Source organism: Dendroctonus ponderosae, unplaced genomic scaffold (genome assembly GCF_020466585.1).
Source record: "Dendroctonus ponderosae isolate FM_Combo_2020 unplaced genomic scaffold, Dpon_F_20191213v2 Dpon_F_20191213_1, whole genome shotgun sequence".
Taxonomy (NCBI): Eukaryota; Metazoa; Arthropoda; class Insecta; order Coleoptera; family Curculionidae; genus Dendroctonus; species Dendroctonus ponderosae.
The window spans coordinates 40,099,783-40,120,139 of NW_026017110.1; the positions used below are offsets into that span (position 1 = coordinate 40,099,783).

General features: G+C 36.4%; 2 protein-coding genes and 1 long non-coding RNA gene across 7 annotated transcripts in view; 2 read left to right on the top strand and 1 right to left on the bottom strand.

Annotated features, from left to right (window-relative positions):
- Window positions 1-6: 6 nt before the first annotated feature.
- On the top strand, window positions 7-7,711 carry LOC109544115 (endonuclease G, mitochondrial). Of its 5 annotated transcripts, XM_048670179.1 has the most exons (6): window positions 8-60; window positions 205-701; window positions 4,209-4,601; window positions 6,277-6,513; window positions 6,739-6,919; window positions 7,488-7,711. In XM_048670179.1, exons 2-6 carry the CDS (start codon window positions 595-597, stop codon window positions 7,581-7,583), a joined length of 1,014 nt encoding a protein of 337 aa, XP_048526136.1. In that variant the 5' UTR covers window positions 8-60; window positions 205-594; the 3' UTR covers window positions 7,584-7,711. The 5 variants fall into 5 exon arrangements, with proteins under 5 accessions (XP_048526137.1, XP_048526138.1, XP_048526135.1 ...); XM_048670180.1 differs by having other exon boundaries at window positions 7-720; XM_048670181.1 differs by having other exon boundaries at window positions 7-701; window positions 7,046-7,711.
- Window positions 7,712-16,630: 8,919 nt separating this feature from the next.
- On the bottom strand, window positions 16,631-17,560 carry LOC125505814. The gene is made up of 2 exons (XR_007282435.1): window positions 17,480-17,560; window positions 16,631-17,393 (listed from the first exon to the last, which is right to left on the bottom strand). It is a non-coding gene; the product is annotated as an uncharacterized LOC125505814 (long non-coding RNA).
- Window positions 17,561-17,572: 12 nt separating this feature from the next.
- The window catches only part of LOC109544116, a 5,545-nt gene continuing 2,760 nt past the window's right edge, over window positions 17,573-20,357 (top strand). Inside the window, exon 1 of the mRNA XM_019914156.2 lies at window positions 17,573-17,755. Coding sequence (XP_019769715.2) covers window positions 17,573-17,755 — 183 coding nt within the window. The remainder of the gene's footprint in view (window positions 17,756-20,357) is intronic.

Sequence of the window (20,357 nt, forward strand, 5' to 3'; positions counted from 1 at the left end):
TGAAGGCGGCTTCTAAATGCCAAGAAATTGATGGTGCTGAATTATCAGATACTTTTTTAAGTACGAAATAGATTTATTTTATTATTTCTCGAAAATTACAATTACTGTAATGACATTACCAATTATCGGGTTACCAATAATTGCTGAAGCGACAAATGATTTTAGGCAATGCCAGAAAATTAATTCGTCACATTGTTGTTTCAGAGCCGAGCAAATCAATCATCTTTCAGAAAATATCCGGACAAGGGGAACACTGGTACATCACAGGAACAAACATTTGTTGCAAATGGTCCCGAAAGCAACAAAACATGGTTGTAACTGATTTATTGACTACGTATTGAATAAAATATTACATAACAGGGTTTTTTTATTGACCCGATATATTTGGTGAATGCAATCATTAAGAGTCAAATATCGGAGAAATTCCTCATAGTTTGTGTGCTCATACCGCTAGGTGGACAGCTGAATTTATCTCCATAACCTATCATTGCAGTTTCCATTCTAAGGGGTTATGTTCTGTGATGTACATAACCTCTGTTCACGTGATGTAATATAAACAAAATTTATCTCAAAGTTTTAGGAAAAACTAAAACAATGCTCAAAAGAATGGTATCAAGAAATGTAAAAGCTTGTGTACTTGTGGGATCAGCAACGGCTGTCGCCTTTATTGCAGGAAAATATTATGAGAGAAACACCCTTACGTAAGATATTCTTTTTGAGGTAATAAAGGTAATTAATTAACTAATGTATGATCATACAAAAAAGCGTAGACATTTCTAATATTTCTATTATATTAGTAGTATATAATAGTAATTCAAGTAACCCATAATCCATGCAATGCAAAATATATTTTATAGTTGGGAATTGCATCTAAATTAGAGGGATTTTCAGCTATTTGCTTATACAATATAGAGGAGAACTTAAAGAAAGCAGTAAAGAATAATTAAAATATACTTTTTTCGTGCCTGGATATTCGTTTTTCTAAAAAATATATCGTTTTGCTATAGCACGTAGAATATTTCCTCAAAACCTAACATTTTGAAGTAGTAAATTACCTAATTAATCTCAATAAAAAGTCTATGAATTTGATCATGCATATGAATTCGAAATTTGGAAGAATTCGAAAACTCTTAAGTACTTACTTAAAATTTGTTTAAGGAAACTACCGATCATGTTCAAAGTTACCATACAAAAGATTCGACCGGTACTTATCTATTTTATCAAATTTCTTTAATTGTCTTGTCCTTAAGCTTATCAAGCCGGTGAACTCTAGCATGTTCAGTCTTTCATGTGCCTTATAGTTAAGAAAATTAATAATAAACTTGTTCAGGGCGGCTTAATAAACTGTTAAAAGCGGCAACTTTCGAAAGTTGACTAATTTTGCACCATATTGTCGAAACATTTTTGAGTGTTAAATCTGACATTAAAATCTCGCAGATTAAAATTTGACGACACTGCTACCATTTTTCGCTTCTTTGGGTTTCATAAATTTAAATACGAAACAAGGTTACGTACGCCTTACAAAAATCATTAGTTTCTGAAAATTTTTGGTAACTTTTTATATTTAGTTTTACTCGAAACAATTTTGACCTTGTTTTTACGTTTTGCAGGCGTATATATTCCTGTATACAGGGTGTATTGCGATATTGCGACCTAACATTTATTAACAACAAATGGCTGGATTCTTTGCTATTGATGGTCAAAGTTCTTCAAAAAATGTATCTTTTTTGAAATATCGGGAGAATGGTGCTACGTATTTTGGTGAAACTCGCTGTGAATTTGTTTTTATGTAAGACTCATGTTTTGATGAATCAATCGAGTTCACCCGTTTTGGACAAGTGTTGAATTCTTGAGTGTCGTTGTACAAAAACTACCAGAACTTTTTATTTGGCGTATGGAATCAACTCATTTTTTTGTTGATGCACTAAACATTTATTCACAATTTTGTGTTCTTCGTAAAATCTCGTAGCATTCATAGTTTTTGATTAACAAAGAAAAGAACAGACTATTTTAACAAAGAACAAACTTATTTTACGCATCATTAAGCATCACATAAACCATCATTGCGTTTGAACATATCGCCTAGTCTGTATATAGACGGTCTGATTCTATATCGTCTGTAAAATATCTATAATTCAAATACGAAGAATCACTTCATACAGTGGAAATTAATTTTCTTCGGCCCAACGTAGACACAAATTAAATTAATTGACCGCCTATTTACTGGGTATTTTCTGAATAGCTTTGCCTTCGTAATCGAAGTAGTGATTTTCTCCTGTGACGTTAGCTACTATCTCATCATCTTCCAAGATTTCTATAGTCAAATTTTTCATCATTCACCTCTTCCCATTTCTTGAATTATAACATTATACACTATATCTCAAATCTGTACCAATGTTAAATTTTATCTGAATATGTATTTTCTTTAACCCGCGGACCTATGGCATAGCATGACTGCGTAGGCGGCAATAATCTCTGACACAGGTATTCGCCCGTACCCACTAACGGCGAAATTTGGTCCGCAAGTCCAGATCTGCAGATTAATTTTGTACGAAATTCGCATCGAGTCGTATCTAGTTCGTGGTTAACCATTAACGCACCGATATTTCTTCGAATTTGGCTCGCCACGTATCAGATATGACAGATATTTGGCTCGTGTATGGGGCGCCATTAACTGCACATATACGCCGCGTAAACGCGTACGTTTTCACGCAAGTTGTCGTGGAAAGCCATAATACATTGACCATGTCGGTTCGCAAATACTATGAATGCTACAAAATTTTACAAAGGGCACAAAATTGTGAATAAATCAACCGAAAAAATGAGCTGATTTCATCCACCAAATAAAAAGTTCTGGTAGTTTTTGTACCACGACACTCAAGAATTCACCACTTGTCCAAAACGGCTGAACTCGATTGTTTCATCAAAATATGAGTCTTACATAACAACAAATTCACAGCGAGTTTCACTAAAATACATCGTACCATTCTCCCCATATTTCAGAAAAGATAATTTTTTTGAAGAACTTGAAAAACTGACATTTTTTGTTAATAAAAGGTAGGTCAGATCGTCTTCTGTTGGTGCAAAGAATATCATCGCAGTATTACACCCTGTATACAGTGTGTCGCACTTAAGATGAAAACACCCCTGCATTTTATTTATTTTTAGAAGCAGAGTTTTCAGTTTCGATACATCGGTAGAACGTCATGAGCTTAATTGGTTAGGGTACCCATTTCTAACTTCAGATGAAAACCCAGCCTAGTACGACTTTGCGAATAGGGGAAATTTGCTATTTGCCAACTTTTGACGCGCTGACAACATTTTACTTTTGACTTGAAACTCGGTATTTACCGTTAAAATGACATTCTGAACAACTTTCTCTAGTAACTTTTTCCGAAATCTCTAAGGCATCGCAAAATATAGCAAATTGCCCCTATTCGCAAAGTCGTAGTAGGCTGGGTTTTTATCTGAAGGTAGAAATGCGTACTCTTAACAATTACGCTCATAACATTCTACCTCTGTACTGAAACTGAAAACCTTGCTTCTAGAAATAACTAAAATACAGGGGTGTTTCCATCTTAAGTGCGACACACTGCAGAATAGTGTTTTTTCTAAGTCTTATGTATCTAATTTTTGGGCGTAAGCCTCTTTCATATGTTTTCATCTATTTCTATTTCGGTTCTGTGCTTCCCTTATCTATGCCAAACCTGCCGTGAGTTTTATATCGTCTGTCCAGCGCATTGGCGGGCCCCTGGATTCTTTGCCCTGGTAACCCCAGTCTCCACTGTGGCAAGTTTTTTGTCTATCGTCCCTCCTGTATTCTGGCCACATGACCTGCAAAACTCCATTTGAGCTCAGTTATTTTCTCACCAATATCTGTAATCTGGGTTACACGTCTGATGTGTTCATTTGTAGACCGTTGAAATAGGTTCTGAAAAACTGCGTTTGAATTACATCCATTCCTCCGTATTGAAACATGTTTCGTAACAGAAAAATCGCAAATCAAATACAATTTGAATGAAACAATTTGTAGTAGATGTATGGCATGTTTTGAAATATTTGATAATTAAAAAACTAGATTCTGCAAGTTAGAGCTGTAAGGCCTTTTTTACTTACTTGTTTCATATGGAATAAAAATGTACTTAATATGCCTAATGAATTAAGTATATTAGAATTTTATTTATTTTAGTTCTGTTATATATTTTCAGGGTTCATCTATCGCCTCAACCTGCTTTGCCTGTATTTGGTTCAGTTTCAGCTGCACAAGATGCATGCTCGCTATCTGCAAAAACATCATTCCTCGATAGACTTTTGTCAAAAAATGTCTGGTCTATTGAAGCTGCTTCGCCATTAACTGAAAATGGGAATCCACAAATTGTACCGAGAAACTCTAGTAGAATTAGCCAGATTATGAAATATGGTTATCCAAGCTTAGACAATGTAATTTCGTACAATGATTATATATTGAGTTATGATAGAAGAAATAAAGTGGCTAATTGGGTGTTTGAACACTTAACAGCAGAATCTGTCAAGGGAAATGAAAAGGTTGACCGATCAAAATGCAATTTTGTAGAGGCACAACATGTTCATCCATATTTCAGGTAGGTAATGGCAAGCTTTTACTGAGAGATGAACAAATTTGACTCCCGAGAAATAAAAATAAATTAAGCAATTAGAAAATTGAACTACACATACATATTAGGAAATAAGTGTTTAGGTGATTATTTTTAGGTTCGGTTTACACGATATTTAGGTGATTATTTTTAGCTTCGCTCTTCAGAAAATAAAGAGTACACGCGGGTTACGGCTCACATGTTGGCCGTATCTTATTTTGATCACGTTTACTGAAATTTAATTTGCAAAATAAGTTAATACAGTTCGTTGGCGTCATTCCTTTTAAGATGTATTAGGGGCTCACTTATAGTGTACGAGAAAAATATTGAAAGCATTATTTTGAAATTGTTCCATGTTTAATTGGTAGCATATTGGAATACTTAAGCATTCAAAAAGAAAATTTGTGATATTTGCTTCAAATTACGAAAGTTTTTGATATCAAAATAGTTCTGTTCTACAATTTTTTAATCAAAAGTCAAAGCGGAAATGATGTTTTTTGTCATTAACAGATAGTTGCAGGCAGAATGTCTTTATTATTAATAACAATAATTTGTCAAAGTGTGACTTACTTTGAAGCTCCTTTCACAAATTTGCGGATGTGCGATTAGTTCAGGGGAAATGCCACAGTAACATAGCAGAATTTGTAATAACTCACGCCAACAAAGGGCGAGAGATACTGCAGATTGGCTCCAGGAAGATAGTGGACGACAATAGATGTTCGGGTTCTGTTCAGACACAGAGGAACAAGTATTGGTCATAATTGCATCACAGCCTTCTAGGGGTAATCAGAGCACAACTGACACTGGCACCAAATAAATACCGGCTCCATTCCTACCACGTAGGTAAAACACAAACGTTAAACAAGGACACGTTAAACCAATGGATGTCTGAACACCAGTACAAATTGAGCAAGAGTTAATTAACCGTATACGAGAAGCTGCTCGATAAGAGTGAATAATAAGGAGATTACACAGGCACTAGCTTGTTTGGAGTTAACGGCTCAAATGTATGTGTATTTGTAAGCATGTACAATTCGAGGTTATGAGGACAATAATTGACATTTAGAAAAAGTACGTTCCACAGTAAACGAATCATGTTGAATTTAGCGTTTATCTTTGTCTATTTTATTGTCACTCTGTATAATTCCATGGTTACTAAAGTTTTTAATAATCACAAAGCGAGAGGTATTTACGTAATGTTAATTAAGCAGATTACATTGAAAAACATTGTTGCCGTTTTTCTAATATAGGTTTTTCCCAATTTCCCTGTTTTTAATAACAACTAATTTTTCTTGCTATTTTTCTGTACTCTTAAAACACCGCCAGACAACACCTCCAGAGGAATGACGCAAATTTTGAATCACCCTGTATTTTGGCCCTTTATTTTGAACTGTGTTGGTCTGTCTCGGCAGCGAGGACTGGACAGTCATAACATTTGGTGCTAACAAATTGCACACTACAGTTAGATAAGATATTATAACTATTTATTTATTTATTTAATTTAATTAATATAATGAGATTAAATTCTGAATGGTCTCAAGTGGACTAAACGGATCGATTTGAGAAATTGCTTTAATAGGGTATAACATATTAGGGTATTATGTGAATGAACAGATACTTTTGAATGGGCAGTTTTTGTGATTGGATAGCTATTTTATTTTAGATCCCGCAACTCAGACTACAAAGGTTCAGGGTATGACAGGGGTCATTTGGCAGCTGCAGGAAATCATAAAGCCTGCCAGCAACACGTCGAAGAGACATTTTATCTTACAAATATGGCGCCACAGGTGGGAAAAGGTTTTAATCGCGATTCTTGGAATAGGTTGGAGAAATATGTCAGGAAGTTGACTAAGAGGTACCCTAATGTGTATTGCTGTACTGGTCCCTTATATTTGCCAAAGTAAGTATAGTCTAATTATTGTTCTTTGAAAATTTCAACATGAATTTCGAAGTGAAAAAAAAATATAACGTGTGATTTCAAAGTTGATTCGTATATTATTTGCATGTGTCAGCTCCTTAATCATCAATTCGATCCGAACGGTTTGAAATATATATATGTTCATATATTTTTTGTATTTAAGTTCCTGGCCTTAAACTCCATAAATAAGCCTTCACGATTTTTCAGGAAAGAATCAAATGGAAAAATGTATGTGAAGTATGAAGTTATTGGAAGTCAGCATGTTGCCGTTCCCACACATTTCTACAAGATGGTTGTGGGAGAAAACCAAGACGGAAGCCTGGAGATGGAATGTTATGTAATGGAGAATACTGTAATTGATGACAATATATCTTTACAGAGTTTTCAGGTCAGTAGCAATTGTTCTAATAAATTCAAGGTACTAAAATTTAAATCAGGACCTTTTAATATAAATACAAATAGCATTGTTTTTAACAGCATGAAAAATTAAATAGGGTTTCTATTATTTTTCTAGATTAACACAGTGTGTACCTAAATAAAAGTTGTGCCGTTATGAGCTGTGGATTATATTACATTCTATTTTCTCCAATTTTGAGCCATCTTGACAAGTGCTTATATGAGCATTATTAGGCATTACATGAATAGCGCAACAAAAATGTTTTGATTTGGTTCTAAACCTTCCGGGACGCAGCCTGTCCAATTTAAGACGAAGTCGAGAATATATAAAGTTGTCAACAGCAAATATTTATTATAATTAAAAACATGTAATTTTTTATATTTTTTGTATGTTCAGAACTTTTTCGACGTTTCTACAGATGATTTTTTTACATTTTGTTTTCATGGGATTACACGTTATCATTTCAAATTTTGTTATTACAATGCGATAATATAAATGTACTTTCAGCACCTTATTATGGTGCAAGTAGGTTCTATGCAAACATATCTATGTATTTTAGGTTCCACCTGAATTGGTTGAAAAATCAGCAGGACTCCTCTTTCTTAACAATGTACTGAAGGCTAGGATTCAAAGTATTAATGGAAAGAAAGTTTGACTGTTATGCGTTTAATGTCGTTTTAAGCCGTGTTACGGTTCAAGAGTTTTAACTCAATTATTTTAACCAATTATGTACAATTTTAAAATGCTGATCAATATACGTATCACTAGATACAAATCTTCATATGTTGGTACATTTAATTTCAAGCCCAATGATTAGTCCTGTGTTTACCCCGATATGAACTCATGTACAGTCGAACAGAAGCTTATATCGATATTGGCAACAAAGCAGCAATAGATGTTTGGCATATTTTTGAAAGATTTCCGGATGGGAGCTGCCGAAGAAGCTCTTGGGAATGGAAAGCTCACGTGTGGGAAAATTCTTACAAATGGTTCATTCAGGCTTCGGTTAATCATTATTTCATCAAATATACAGAGTTCATCTTCAGTTGTAAATAATAGTGGTGGGGAAAAAGTAACTATTCGTTACTCGAGTACTCGTGACTTATGCGGATTTGAGGGGGCGAATACGGAACCCTTGAACTTGTCTTTATCTATAGTCAGAGATAACCCAACAGAATCAAACCATAAAACGGTTATTCAAGTATGTATTAGGTCTTGGAAACAGTCCAGTTGCCCGTTCTAAGCTTCAAATACGTTTCTACTTGTGCAGTTTCTACTACTGCACTCTGCAGTAAACAAGGACGGCCACATCGTATTTCTCTTTAAATTATGTTTCTGTATGTTTGGTTGACCGCGGCCCACACGCGCGTTTGATTTCCAACGTCGGTAATTTCTAGGCCTTTCTAGCAGCATACATTAAAATGCAAAGCTTACCTCGTTCTGCGCATGCTTCAACGTTTATTACAGACGATAAATTGGCTACTGGCGGCTAAACATAGGAATACGATCCCTTTAATGCGCATGCGCAGACTCTAAGCTATCAATTGTTAATTTTTAGGATTACAGCGTGTTCGACATTCTTTTATACGGTATTTCAGCAAAATTAATATGGGTTGTTTATCCCGCAATTCGGTTTTTGCACATCAAAGCAATTATATCCGCAATCGCCGCCAAGCTCATAGCTTGGACGATAAAGTGGTTATTGAATATGCATACGAGATATGATTGTTTAAATGCACTTAAAAAATGAAGATTCTAGACATCATTTAACACAGAAACGTACTACAATCAATGGTTGTACTAAAGATGCTATGAAATCTACTCTTTTTGATTATCAAACGATATCCAAGCACACGCCATCAGTATAATAACATTTATCACTAACTAGCGGAGCGACCCGTGGAGTTGCCCACGTTGACCTGTAGTTACGTGTGCAATTTTTTCGAAAACAGTCAGTAACACACACCGTTGGAATAAAAAATGAAGTAACGTTTGATGCATCTGGTAGTTCATAAGACCTGCTAGCTAACGCAATTGACGATGAGACTCTACTGGGTTAATGAATGAATTTAATTGATAACCTTTACCTACTTTTGATTTATACAAATGCGGTGAAACAAAACTATAAATGAAACAAACAATTGAGCTGTTTTACTGAAGTGCTCCTGGGTACACCATATTTTTTGTTTTTCTTTGCGGTGCGTACACGAATAAGTCAGAGTGCTTTCCGACTGGTAAGCAGGCTATATAGAGTTGTCCGTGTGTGCAACAGGGATTTGCTAGATATAGCCCATACACTTGAAGCGATTGTCCCTGTGCTTTGCTGATAGTCATTCCAAACGCCAGTGGCACCTGAAACTGGAGTCGTTTGAACTCGAATGGCACATCAGTTGGAATCATTGGGATGCGTGGTAAGAGTACGTATTCTCCTTTAAATTTTCCACTTATTATTGTGCATAGAACAAGGCTTATATTGTATTGTATGCATTGTGGCTTCAATGATATTTTTCACCAGTGTTTTCAATGAAAGCCGCGTTCCGTTGCAAAGTTGAGGAGGATTGATGTTTCTCAGAAGAATTATGAGCACACCAATTTTCAATTCCAAAACATGTGGTGGAAGGCTTGGCAAATTAAGTGAGTTCAAGAATTCAGTTGGATAATTAACAGCTTCATTTTGATATATCATCATAGTATCGATGGACTTAGACGTTATTGCTTCGCCAGGTATCTCGTTTTGAATATGGAAATTGATGGCATCGACATCGTTGTTTCTGGCTGCTAATATAGCGCGAGCGCTGAGCCAGTCATGATTTTTGTAGTTCCGTGTCATGTTTGGGAAAACTTCGCTCATCAAACGGGCTTTCGTTGCTGTGATTTCACAGAAATCGGTCGGCAAAGTGATACAATTGGTCGATCTGTCAATTGTCATTTTTTCATTTTCAATATCCAACAACTGCTTTGCGAAGCGCTCAGCGGATGCATCGTGTTGCATCTGTACACGCATGTTGGTCGTCAAAGTCAATTTTTAACGTGTCACCATAAAACTGAAGATTTCAGACATGTATTAAATTCGTCAGCGGATGTTGAACGTGGAATTACCGGTAGAGTCTGTCGAAAATCACTAGACAACAAAATGAGTGCGCCATCGAAAAACTCTCTATTTCCTCTAAAATCTTTTAGTGTTTGATAGAGAGCTTCTAACGATTTTTTGTGAGCCATAGTACATTCGTCGCAGATGATTAACGGGCAGAATTAAAGCACTTTGCCTTTTCCAGAATTTTTGCTGATGTTGCACATTGGAGTCTCGGTAGTTTGCAAGTTCAACGGTAACTTCAGTGCTGAACGTGCTGTTCGCCCGCCTTCCAACAGGGTTGCTGCAATTCCAGATGATGCCACAGCCAGTGCAATTTATCCTTGTGATCGTAAAGTTTTTTCTGTGCCTCCGAGCGCATCTAGAAAATATAATCCACCTCTTTGGATCCTGATGGCGTGCATAATCGTTTCATATGCCATGAGTTGCTGTGGAAACAGGTTTGGTCGATTGGCTGGAACAAATAATGCCGGTTCGTCAACATCAAAATCTGTTTGGCGGTGCAAATCACGATTGAAAAGATCGGCATGTTCAGCACATGTCTTCAATCAAAATTAAAGCTTCATTCAACACGTTGGGAGCGTTTGAAGTTCTGGATTCTGATTAGCTGCTGGCAACCGATGTAAGATGTCTTCACTCATGTAGTCCTTGTAATTCTCCCAGAGATCTTTCGGGTTGGATGGAAAGCAAGTTGTTAACCAGATTACAAATAATGTGCGTATTTGGCTCGGTAGAGCTAATCGATGCATCGGCGAGTGAACTATACCAGTGCGCATCGTTTCAATTGTTGGCAAACTTCACGATAAGTGACACCATAGAGAAAGTAAAATAATTTTACTTACTCTATGAGTGACACATTTATTCACGAACCGTCTATAGACGGCCTAAAGCGTAGGTCAAGTACGAATTGGTTTACCCTTCAACTGGTCATCTTGCTTCCGGCGTTGGAATTTTTTGGTTGACGCATCCCATGTGTAGTATGTTGCCACTTCAGAATAGAGAAGCGTCTTTGGGAATAAGTCTTCCGTGGACAATGAGAAAAAGGCTGAAAGTTGTTCCAGGTGATGCCAATGCCCTTTCACGTGCATTTTCCGTTGTAAAATACACACGTTGTCCATTTTCAAGGTGCACCGCTAAATGAACAACTGTCGGATGTCGTTGATGGATGGAAAAAGACAAAATTCGCCATACTGCTTTGTTACTGCTGATATCCCAGTTAATATTGTTTGATTTCATCGATAGATTCATTTGCATTGCCAACTCCAAAACCAGCCATGTCGCTTCCTTTGTTTACATATTTGCCTACGGTAGAGTGTACTTAATCGATTTCACAATACTCGACATTGATGTGCGCCTTGAAGGTTTTCGATAGTAGAATCAAATGGGGCACAATCCAACGATTATCGACTTGAACAACATTGTTTCGTACTTTTAAAGTTATTGATTCGCCGCCTTCTTCAGTTGATCGTCTACGGTAGAGTGGATATCCGTCATTGACAGTGACAGTGTCGGAAACTAAATTTCTTGGATATCTTTTTTTTTGTTTGCCCGGGGGCAGTAGAAATAAAAATCTTTGCGAAGACTTGGATTCTTACCAACTATCAACCATCTCAATACCAAATTGGCTCTCCAGTATGATGGCTGTCATCAGTTTTTTCTCGGAAGTCACAATCTGTTCTTATACGTAGGTTATGTATGTCAGGAAAATGCACCTTGTCAGAGTAATTTCCTTCAACATTACACTTTGAACAGGAAGAATAGCCAGAATGACCTTACATATATACAATTATAATATATTTTACGTACGATTTTGCAGAAGCGTCACGAATAATTGCTTTGATATATACTGCAAACTGTTGATGTTGATACAAGAAATTTTTTTCTCGTTTATTTTATTGCTTATGTTAAATAGAACACCCTGTATATCATTACATTTTAAAAATTTGCTTCAAATTCTCAACATAGTTCATTCATAATGTCCTATACCTAAGTTCAACCGGTTTTGATATATTTAAAATTTTATGTACAAAATGACAGATGCAGCCACTCGAATAATTATTAATTTTTCCTTTAAGGAATATGGTCTACTTAATTTGAGTCGCATTTATTGTTGAAAAAGTCCTACTTCAATGGAATTTCGACAACATTTTGAAAATTATTAATACAAAGTGTTAAAAAACAAGTTTCAAAATAAAGTTGAGAAAACCGCCTCCAATCAATTTTTTCAAATGGAAATCTTCATTTTTGATAATTTAACCTTATTCAGTGTTATTATATTGCATATTTTTTCAGTTACTAAGGCGAGTCGGCTGAGCGTTGGTAAACACAAGTTTTTAAAAAAAATGTCAGGAAAAAACCAAAAATTCCTGAATGGGAGCCATAATATCCCTCGAAAGAGAAAATCGGTTGCTTTAAGTAGTAGTGAAGTAGTTTTTTCTGAGGGATGTTTTCTTCTAGAGTTGCGTTTCTGTTATTACTTGAGTTACAGTTTTCTATTAATTTATATTTAAATTATTTTTATTTTGATTTTTTTAGTTATATGCTTATTTCATGACATCTTCATTAGAACCAAACAGTTCTTTGGCGTATAGCATCAATAATTTTTTAGTTTTTTGCGTTTTAAATCAGGGCCGCTCTTTGGGTTCAGTTCAATAATTCTTCACTCATTTGTGCTTACAGTTAAGTTCGAAGTTGCCCTGCAAACTGCCGCCAATACATATTAAGACAAATTTAAACTTATGCTTAATTATTTAGATTGTTGCTTAAATTCATTTTTTTTAAGCCATAAAGAATTGAATCGAACACAACATGAATTATTAGGTATTCGAAAATTTTCGTTCAGATCACTAATACATCTCCACCTTAGCAAGTCGAGTTCTGTCTGCAGAGTGATTAAGTACTAAATAAACTGTTGTGCTATTTGAAAATCAAATCATAAAAACATATATCAAAAATGTTGTATGAAAATTTGCAAAGGTAGTAAATCTACGCCTCTGCTTTAAATCATTACCTACGGAACATACATCAATACCCTCAATACCTAGAAGTTCCGAAACAATGAGTTTGAATCACTGTTCATGCACCATATGACTTTAAGTTTGACACCCCTTTTTATGCATCGTGCTGAAAAACTATAATATTGTCTTAGGTCGTTGTCATCATACATTCAGTGTATGAGATTGAGTTACCATTAAGTGTACTGATATGAAAATTGTGATGACGGCGTTATAGTGAATTTGCTGTTATCTGGTGTCAAGTTTTCAGCGCTTTTGAACTAAAGAATAAAAGGTAATGAGAAAGCAAATTTAAAATCGGTAAATAGTTGAAAAGTGATTTTCGTGAAATTAATATTCACCGTTAGACGAAGCTTTGCTCTATCAAATGTACAGTTGGCGACACATAAAACTAGACAATTGAAATGTTGTTTTGTTAATCTGACTTTCTACCTCGTTCTACCTTTGCGTGAATGACAGAATACTGACAACTAGTTTTCCTATTAACAAAACGCCATATTCAAAATTATTTGCAGAAACTGAAATAATTAAATTAATCGAGAAAGGATAGGAATCGCAAACAGGAGCTCAGAGTTGTGGAAAACCGACGAGCACGATTTATAAAGAAATTATTTAAGCTGTCAAATTAAAACAATTTTGAGACATATATTTGACATTTTTCACAAAGCCTGATTTACCAAAATCCGAGAAAATCGCCTTTAAGAGTCGTCTACTTTTATGCGTCGCGAACTGTACTATAGTAGAACCATGAACACTCCATGTAAAATCGGGAATCCTATTTTTGATAGGGGATAAATATTAAATGATAAAATAATCAGAATGTTATAAATGACATACAGAGAGTATTCCGAATATTTAAAACGGTATTTTTTATTGTTGCTTTTTTTTGCTTGAAATAGCGGATCCTTTCTGTTTCGACTGATGGTCGATTTGTTTTATTTTAAATTTTATTTCAGTTTTCAATTTTTTATTATGTTGTAAATTATTTGACTTGTCGTTTAGATAAGGTGTAAAAACTGCACTTTTGAACATAATACAACCATATCTGGGTTACAACCATTTCTGAAGAATAAAGTGACAAATAAATGAAAACAGCCGTTATTAGTGGAAATAGCCATTTCGGAAACAAAACCGCATGCCTATATTGTTAAGTCATATTAATGTTGAACTTGCAATTCTTTTATGATAAAATGGTTCTAATCCAACAAACACATTGCAATTCATTATCTTGTATATTTTTACTTACAATTATCCGACCAGTGTCAGCCAAAACGTAAAATTACCCTGCATTCATGCCGTAATGAAGATTTCAGCCTGAAGTGGATACATAGTCAGTGTTGTGCTGACTTCACATATATAGATATATAATAGAGGGCGGTCTGATCAGTACTAAGCTACAAAAAAACAAAAATTTTGGAAAAGTAGCGATTTACTTCTCAACGTAGTCTCCTTTTAATTCGGTACATTTGACCTGGCGATGCTCCAACTTCTTTAACCCGTCTGAAAAATGCATTGTCTCGAGGTCAGCAGAGTAGGCCTCCGTGGTGGCGATGCCCTCCTGATTCGACTGAAATTTCTGCCCGGAGAGTGCTTTTCGCAAGTTAGGAAACAAAAAGAAGTCGCTCGGGGCCAAATCTGGAGAATACGATGGATGGGACCGCAATTCAGCCTAATTCGACCAATTTGGCCCTTACGCCGGCGGAGGTGTGAGCTGGTGCGTTATCGGGAAGAGCACTTTTTCCTTTGCCGTCGAAGGAGTTGGGTCACCATAGACCTCATCCAAGCGCTGTTCGATTTTTCTTCCAGAAACAAGAATCGAATCACCAACTATACTGCTCTTTTTCAATTTTTCTGCAATCCGCAGAGACACCCGCTTCCACACGTGATCATAGTTAACTTAATTTACGACATAAAAAATCAACTTATTTTTTTTAAATGGTATTCATAGTTGGCTGTGGGCCTTTTAAAATCCTTATTTTTTTTTCTGAATTTAACAATATAACTGTACATATGTTTATCTCTTTTTTTAACGGTAAAAATTTATAAGAAAAACATTAACAAGCGTCTAGCAGTATTGTCACGAAATGGTTACTGCATCTGTCATTAAAAGTGTTAAATAAATTTTACTTTTTTTAGTGGTTTGAGTTAATAAATCTCACTAGTTAATAAAAACTTGAAAAAAATACGGATCATTTAAAAATCCAACAAAGGGAAAGATTAAATTTAAAGAACAAGACGAAGAAAGAGTTTTAGCTTACATCTATTTTAATCCAAATTTATCAATCAGAGAAACTGCTAGTGAGATTCTAAAACAAAATAAATTGTATTGTATACACCATATTGAAATGTCACCGAAATGTTCCTGATCCATCCAAAGTATTTATCCATTCTTGCGGTTTTGACACTTTCATCGATACTTGTAGATCTTTGATTGCATTTTAAAAGTTTTTTTAAATTATATTTTATTCTACTCAAACTTGGACGCACTTCAGCTCCAGTTTAAGTGTAGTAACTCAGCATAGAGAAGCTTACTTCTTGCAAACTATTACATGCAGAAGTAACATCTAGAATTAATTAAATTACTTGATTTAAGCATTTGCAGTCTGCGTGGTCAGCAATTTACATGTTCTAACAGCTGGGGCGTAGCGTAGAACTCCTCTCTCAAGTCTTATCGATAGTGACACACAACGGCTGTAGGTTCAGCAAAAACAAATAGGCTGATATATACATGGCTTATGAATTATATAGTTGCTGTTGAAGAGACAGACTTTGATCTACCTTGGTCTAACACTAGTGGAGCGATATTAGCATTATTGAGTAGAAAGATACTCGGTAGTTTAATCTTGCTTACTTTATTATAATTAAGCTTTCTATAAAAGCGTGCTCCAGCAATAGCAATTTTTTTAGTTTGTGCCAATATTTAGTTTCTCTTATGTTCAGTAATCCTGGTGTTGATATTCAGCTTGGTTGTAGGGTGTAGGCCGAGCCAGAACTGCAAGAAATTTGCTGCTAAAGAATCTCATTCAAGTAATATTTCATCTTGTGTATGTAAGGCAGGAAAGCAAGTTTCTTTCTGTGATGTATCATTATGGCGATTCAAATTACTAGGCCTCATTAGTCTACTTATTTCCTGATCGGTGTTGCCATTAAAAGCAAACGCTCTCTCAAAATGTGGAAGTTTCCCTAAACTTCACTGGGCTGGCTAATCCTTCCACCTCTCTCGGTCGATGCTTAAACGTCGTCAAGCTTCTGCTGTAGATGACGGAGGTTTTTGTCCGTCCGCGTGCTGCACCATTCTCGATGATGAGTATTCAAAGATAACATTTATTTGCTTGCGGTAACGATCCCAATAAATCCAAAATGATAACTTCGAATCTTAGACAAGCGGTAGAGTTTGTTGCATTCTTGCAGATTTTAGTGACATTTTCTGATAATACTTATCAATAATACCTTCAAACCATGTGTCGATGGAAACCTTCCACTCCGTAATAAATAGCGTCAGGACGAATATACGAATCCTCGTCAACGGAAAGAAAGTAGTAATAGTTCACTTTAAAGGCCAGCATTGCCATAAAATAAGTATGGGTACAAAATTGCTGGGTACAGAAATATTTAATATGTTTGAGAAGTTCGAAACAACTTTACACTTTGGATCAAGTAAGTGAGTGATTGATGACATTAAACTTTTCGCTCTATCAAACGAAAAATCCACATTAAAATTTCCAATTAGAATGAATGGTAATTTATGGTAGTTTTGGGTAAGTAAACTTAAACTTAAAGTCCGGTCTTTTTTTCGATGCGTTTTCATCCGAACTGCGTTCGTCAGAAAACGTGCCCAGTATAAATGTTTTTATTTTATACATAACTAAACAACTCCAATTCGTACGATGAAAAAACTTCCAGTGGACGATACCCACATTTGCGAAATCGGACGAAATCCCGCCAAAGGGCGACCGGCCTAAGGTTCTATTGGACATATAATGGTTCTTGCAAATTCATACGAATAATTTCCGGTCTAGTGGACGAGCTTCCCTACGTTGCAATGAAGTTGAATCATTCGCCCCCTTTCGCACGATTTATGTCGAAAACAGTTTGGACGAAAACGCATTCCAAGGACACCGGTCCACAGACCAAACACTAGTATGCACATGAACGGCGCAAATTACTCATTAACGTAGTTTGCACAGAAACAGTAGTTGAAGATGATCATTTAATTTAGGATGTCCAAAAGTACCCATCGATTTGCGTATCCGAAAACGTATACGTATAAAGACGTATACCATTTTTCATATCCGTTGAATGTTCTGTCACCATGCAATCGGAAATTGCTTCATTCTTTTTAGCCACCCTGCAGTTGAACCTAATTGTGAAAATCTTAATTGATTTCAAGAGCCATATGCGCACACAGAGTGCACAGTTTGGAAAAGAAAAAAACTGCGTACTTACTCGTCTTTATCTATACCAGACATTAGGACGCCGTAACGCATTCCGAAGGGTTTGCTTCAAGTTTGATTAACTGTTAACAACTTTTTTTGCAGGATGCTTTACACACACTCGCAGAAATTACTTGTAGCTCTGGCATTATTGACTACAGCAATAAACTGCGTAAAAACTGCCGGAGTGCCAAAAGAACTTGCTAAAAACAGTGAAACCAGCGTCTGGCAAGTCGTCAGCCGCATATTTAGATGGCTTGTCGACAACTGCATAATAAATGATATGAAGGTTAGTATATTTATGAACAATTACATTTAGATTAGGTTTTTTCTGTTTGAAATTTTTGTAGAACAAGTACGCGATTAAGCACATTAGCGTTTTGTTATTTTAAAAGCACTTAAGCAGTAATAAAAATGCAAAATGTATTTTGGAACTATTGGGGTTTCCTGTCGGCAAAAAGAAAAAATGCCACTCCACCCCTTAGACCGTATGTATCTTCGAATGCCGATCCTGTCACCAGGGCGCAGGCGCGAATCCAGCTTTGGAGTCAGGGAGGGGGGTCAAGTAGTAGAAATACAGTCTTTTGCTGTCTATGAAATTAGAAAAATTATCGTTAGTTGTTATAAACCCAGCACAAAGGGGGGTCGTGACCCTAATATTTTCATCTCGACTGTCTCTAGGAGTCTTTTGGTTTTCGCTGTTACTGGCCGGGTTTCTGCGGTATATGTCATCTCAGGCCTCACGACGGTTTTGTAGATCCTCGATTTAGTGTCCGTTCTCATACTCTTATTGTATTTAGTCAGCCAGCTATTCTAATTGATTTTGGTGTTTGATCTCTCCCTTCTGACTCAATATCCCCAAAGCCGGACAGTTTTATGCCAAGGTAGTTAAATTAAATTTTCTGCTCGATTACTCTACCGTCAAGTTCCAGTTTGCATTATAGAGGGGTTTTTGTCGTTGTTAAGCACTTTGTTTTGATCGGTGAAATTTAAATATTTAGAGACTTGGCTGTCAGGTTGATTAAGTGTAATAACCTTTGCAAGTCATCTTCACTTTCTGCAATTAGAGCCGCATCGTCAGCATAACACACTATTTTGATTTCTGCATCCCTCATTTTGTATCCTTTTAGCTCTCGAACACTTCGAACAATTTCTTCTATTATTAAATTGAAAAGGGTAGGATTCAGGGAGCCTTCCTGACGAATACCGCTACCCTCTGGTATTGGTTCTGAGAAGTCTCCTTCTATTTGTGTTCGTATTTTATTGTTTGAATATATGTTCTTTATGGTTTTAATGAGATTGTGTGGGATTTGCCTGTTGTAATGGAGATGTAGGACGTCTTTCAGCTGGACGCGGTCAAATGCTCTAGTTAGATCAACAAAACATAGAAAAGCTCGCTTGTTGTATTCAATCAAATTCTCCACTATGTGTCTTAATACGAACACGGCATCTGTGCAAGATCTTCCCGATCTGAATCTTTGTTGTTCGTCCGCCAACGATGTAAAATTGTTGATTTCGTTCGTAATTACTTTAGTTGTTAGTTTTAGAGCAGTGCTTAAAAAGTTTGTTCCTCTCTAATTTGATGGTATCGTCTTTTTTGAACATTAGCACTGTAGTGCTGGTTCGCCATTCATCTGGGATTTTGTGTTGATATATCATTTTCTGGATTAAAGTTGTTAATTATTCTGCTAGTCTTTGCCCCTCGTATTTGAGCAATTCGTTTTGTATACCGTCTTGCCCGGCGCGATTTCTATTTCTTAGTTTCTGTAGTAGGCCTGAGTAACACTGCGTTGAATTGCGCTTTTGAGTTGATGCTGGGCGGGGNCCCCGCCTCACTACGCCTCATCTCGAACTGCGCTTGTGGAGGACATTATTCACCAATACATAGATAGCAGCACCCACTCTGGTTAGTTCATTATGATCACATTTAACCTCATTCAAGATGGCAGACTTCGAACTGCAAGTTTGTGAAAGCCGGGATGTCGTTCAGGAGATTCCTGAGTTATGTTTGTTGGGGTGCGTGACGGTTAGATTGTGTTTTAGTTCAGCCTGCGGAATTACTTCGCATTACTTGGGGTTCTCGTTTAGCATGGGATTTGGAAGATTCCTGAGGGATACATTGGGAAATTTCTGGGCTTTCGAGGTGACATTGCGACATACGGATTTTGAAATAGTTGAGGATTTCGTCCAGCCTGGCGCTGAGCTTTTTATTTTGGGCGGGAGAAGGTTGGAGAGGGTTTTATTCATGGCGTGGTTTTCCTTGCGGAAGAAGTTCAGAGCGCGGGTGGAGTTTGGGGAGGCTTTCATGTGATATAGTATATGAGCTTTTGCGGATTTTGGGGGATCATTAAGTGCAGAGGCACTTACCTGAGGCTTGGGTGGCTCGGACATCTCCGCCCTTCGCGCACTTCTCACTTTCAGTGTTCAGTAATCACTTTCGGCACTTTCACAGAAAACTTTCCGGAGCCTTTCCGAACGCACACGATGGTACGATTCAAACTCTAATTAGTGTATTTCCAAGTAAACTGCGTTTCTGCGATTTGTACTCTGATTCGATTTGTTGTCGACTCTGGGGTCGTGAGTACGGGATGTGGGTGTGGGCAGGGTGGGGTTGTGTCTGCCCGGCATACTATCTGAACATATTTATTATCAGCTAAGTTTACAAACTTCCTACTGCTACTTATCTACGGGTTCTTAAATCTAACGTCGTTGGAGTGTCTAACACTCCATGTAACTTAAGATATGTCATCGTATATAACTTAATCTAAATGACCCTAACTAACGTAATCTAAACCTAAACCTAAACCTAACAGTCTCTCTTGCTTCCTATAACTAACTTAGAGTTAGCCCATGGTCCTCGATGTGGTGCAGGAACTGGTCATCGCATGTGG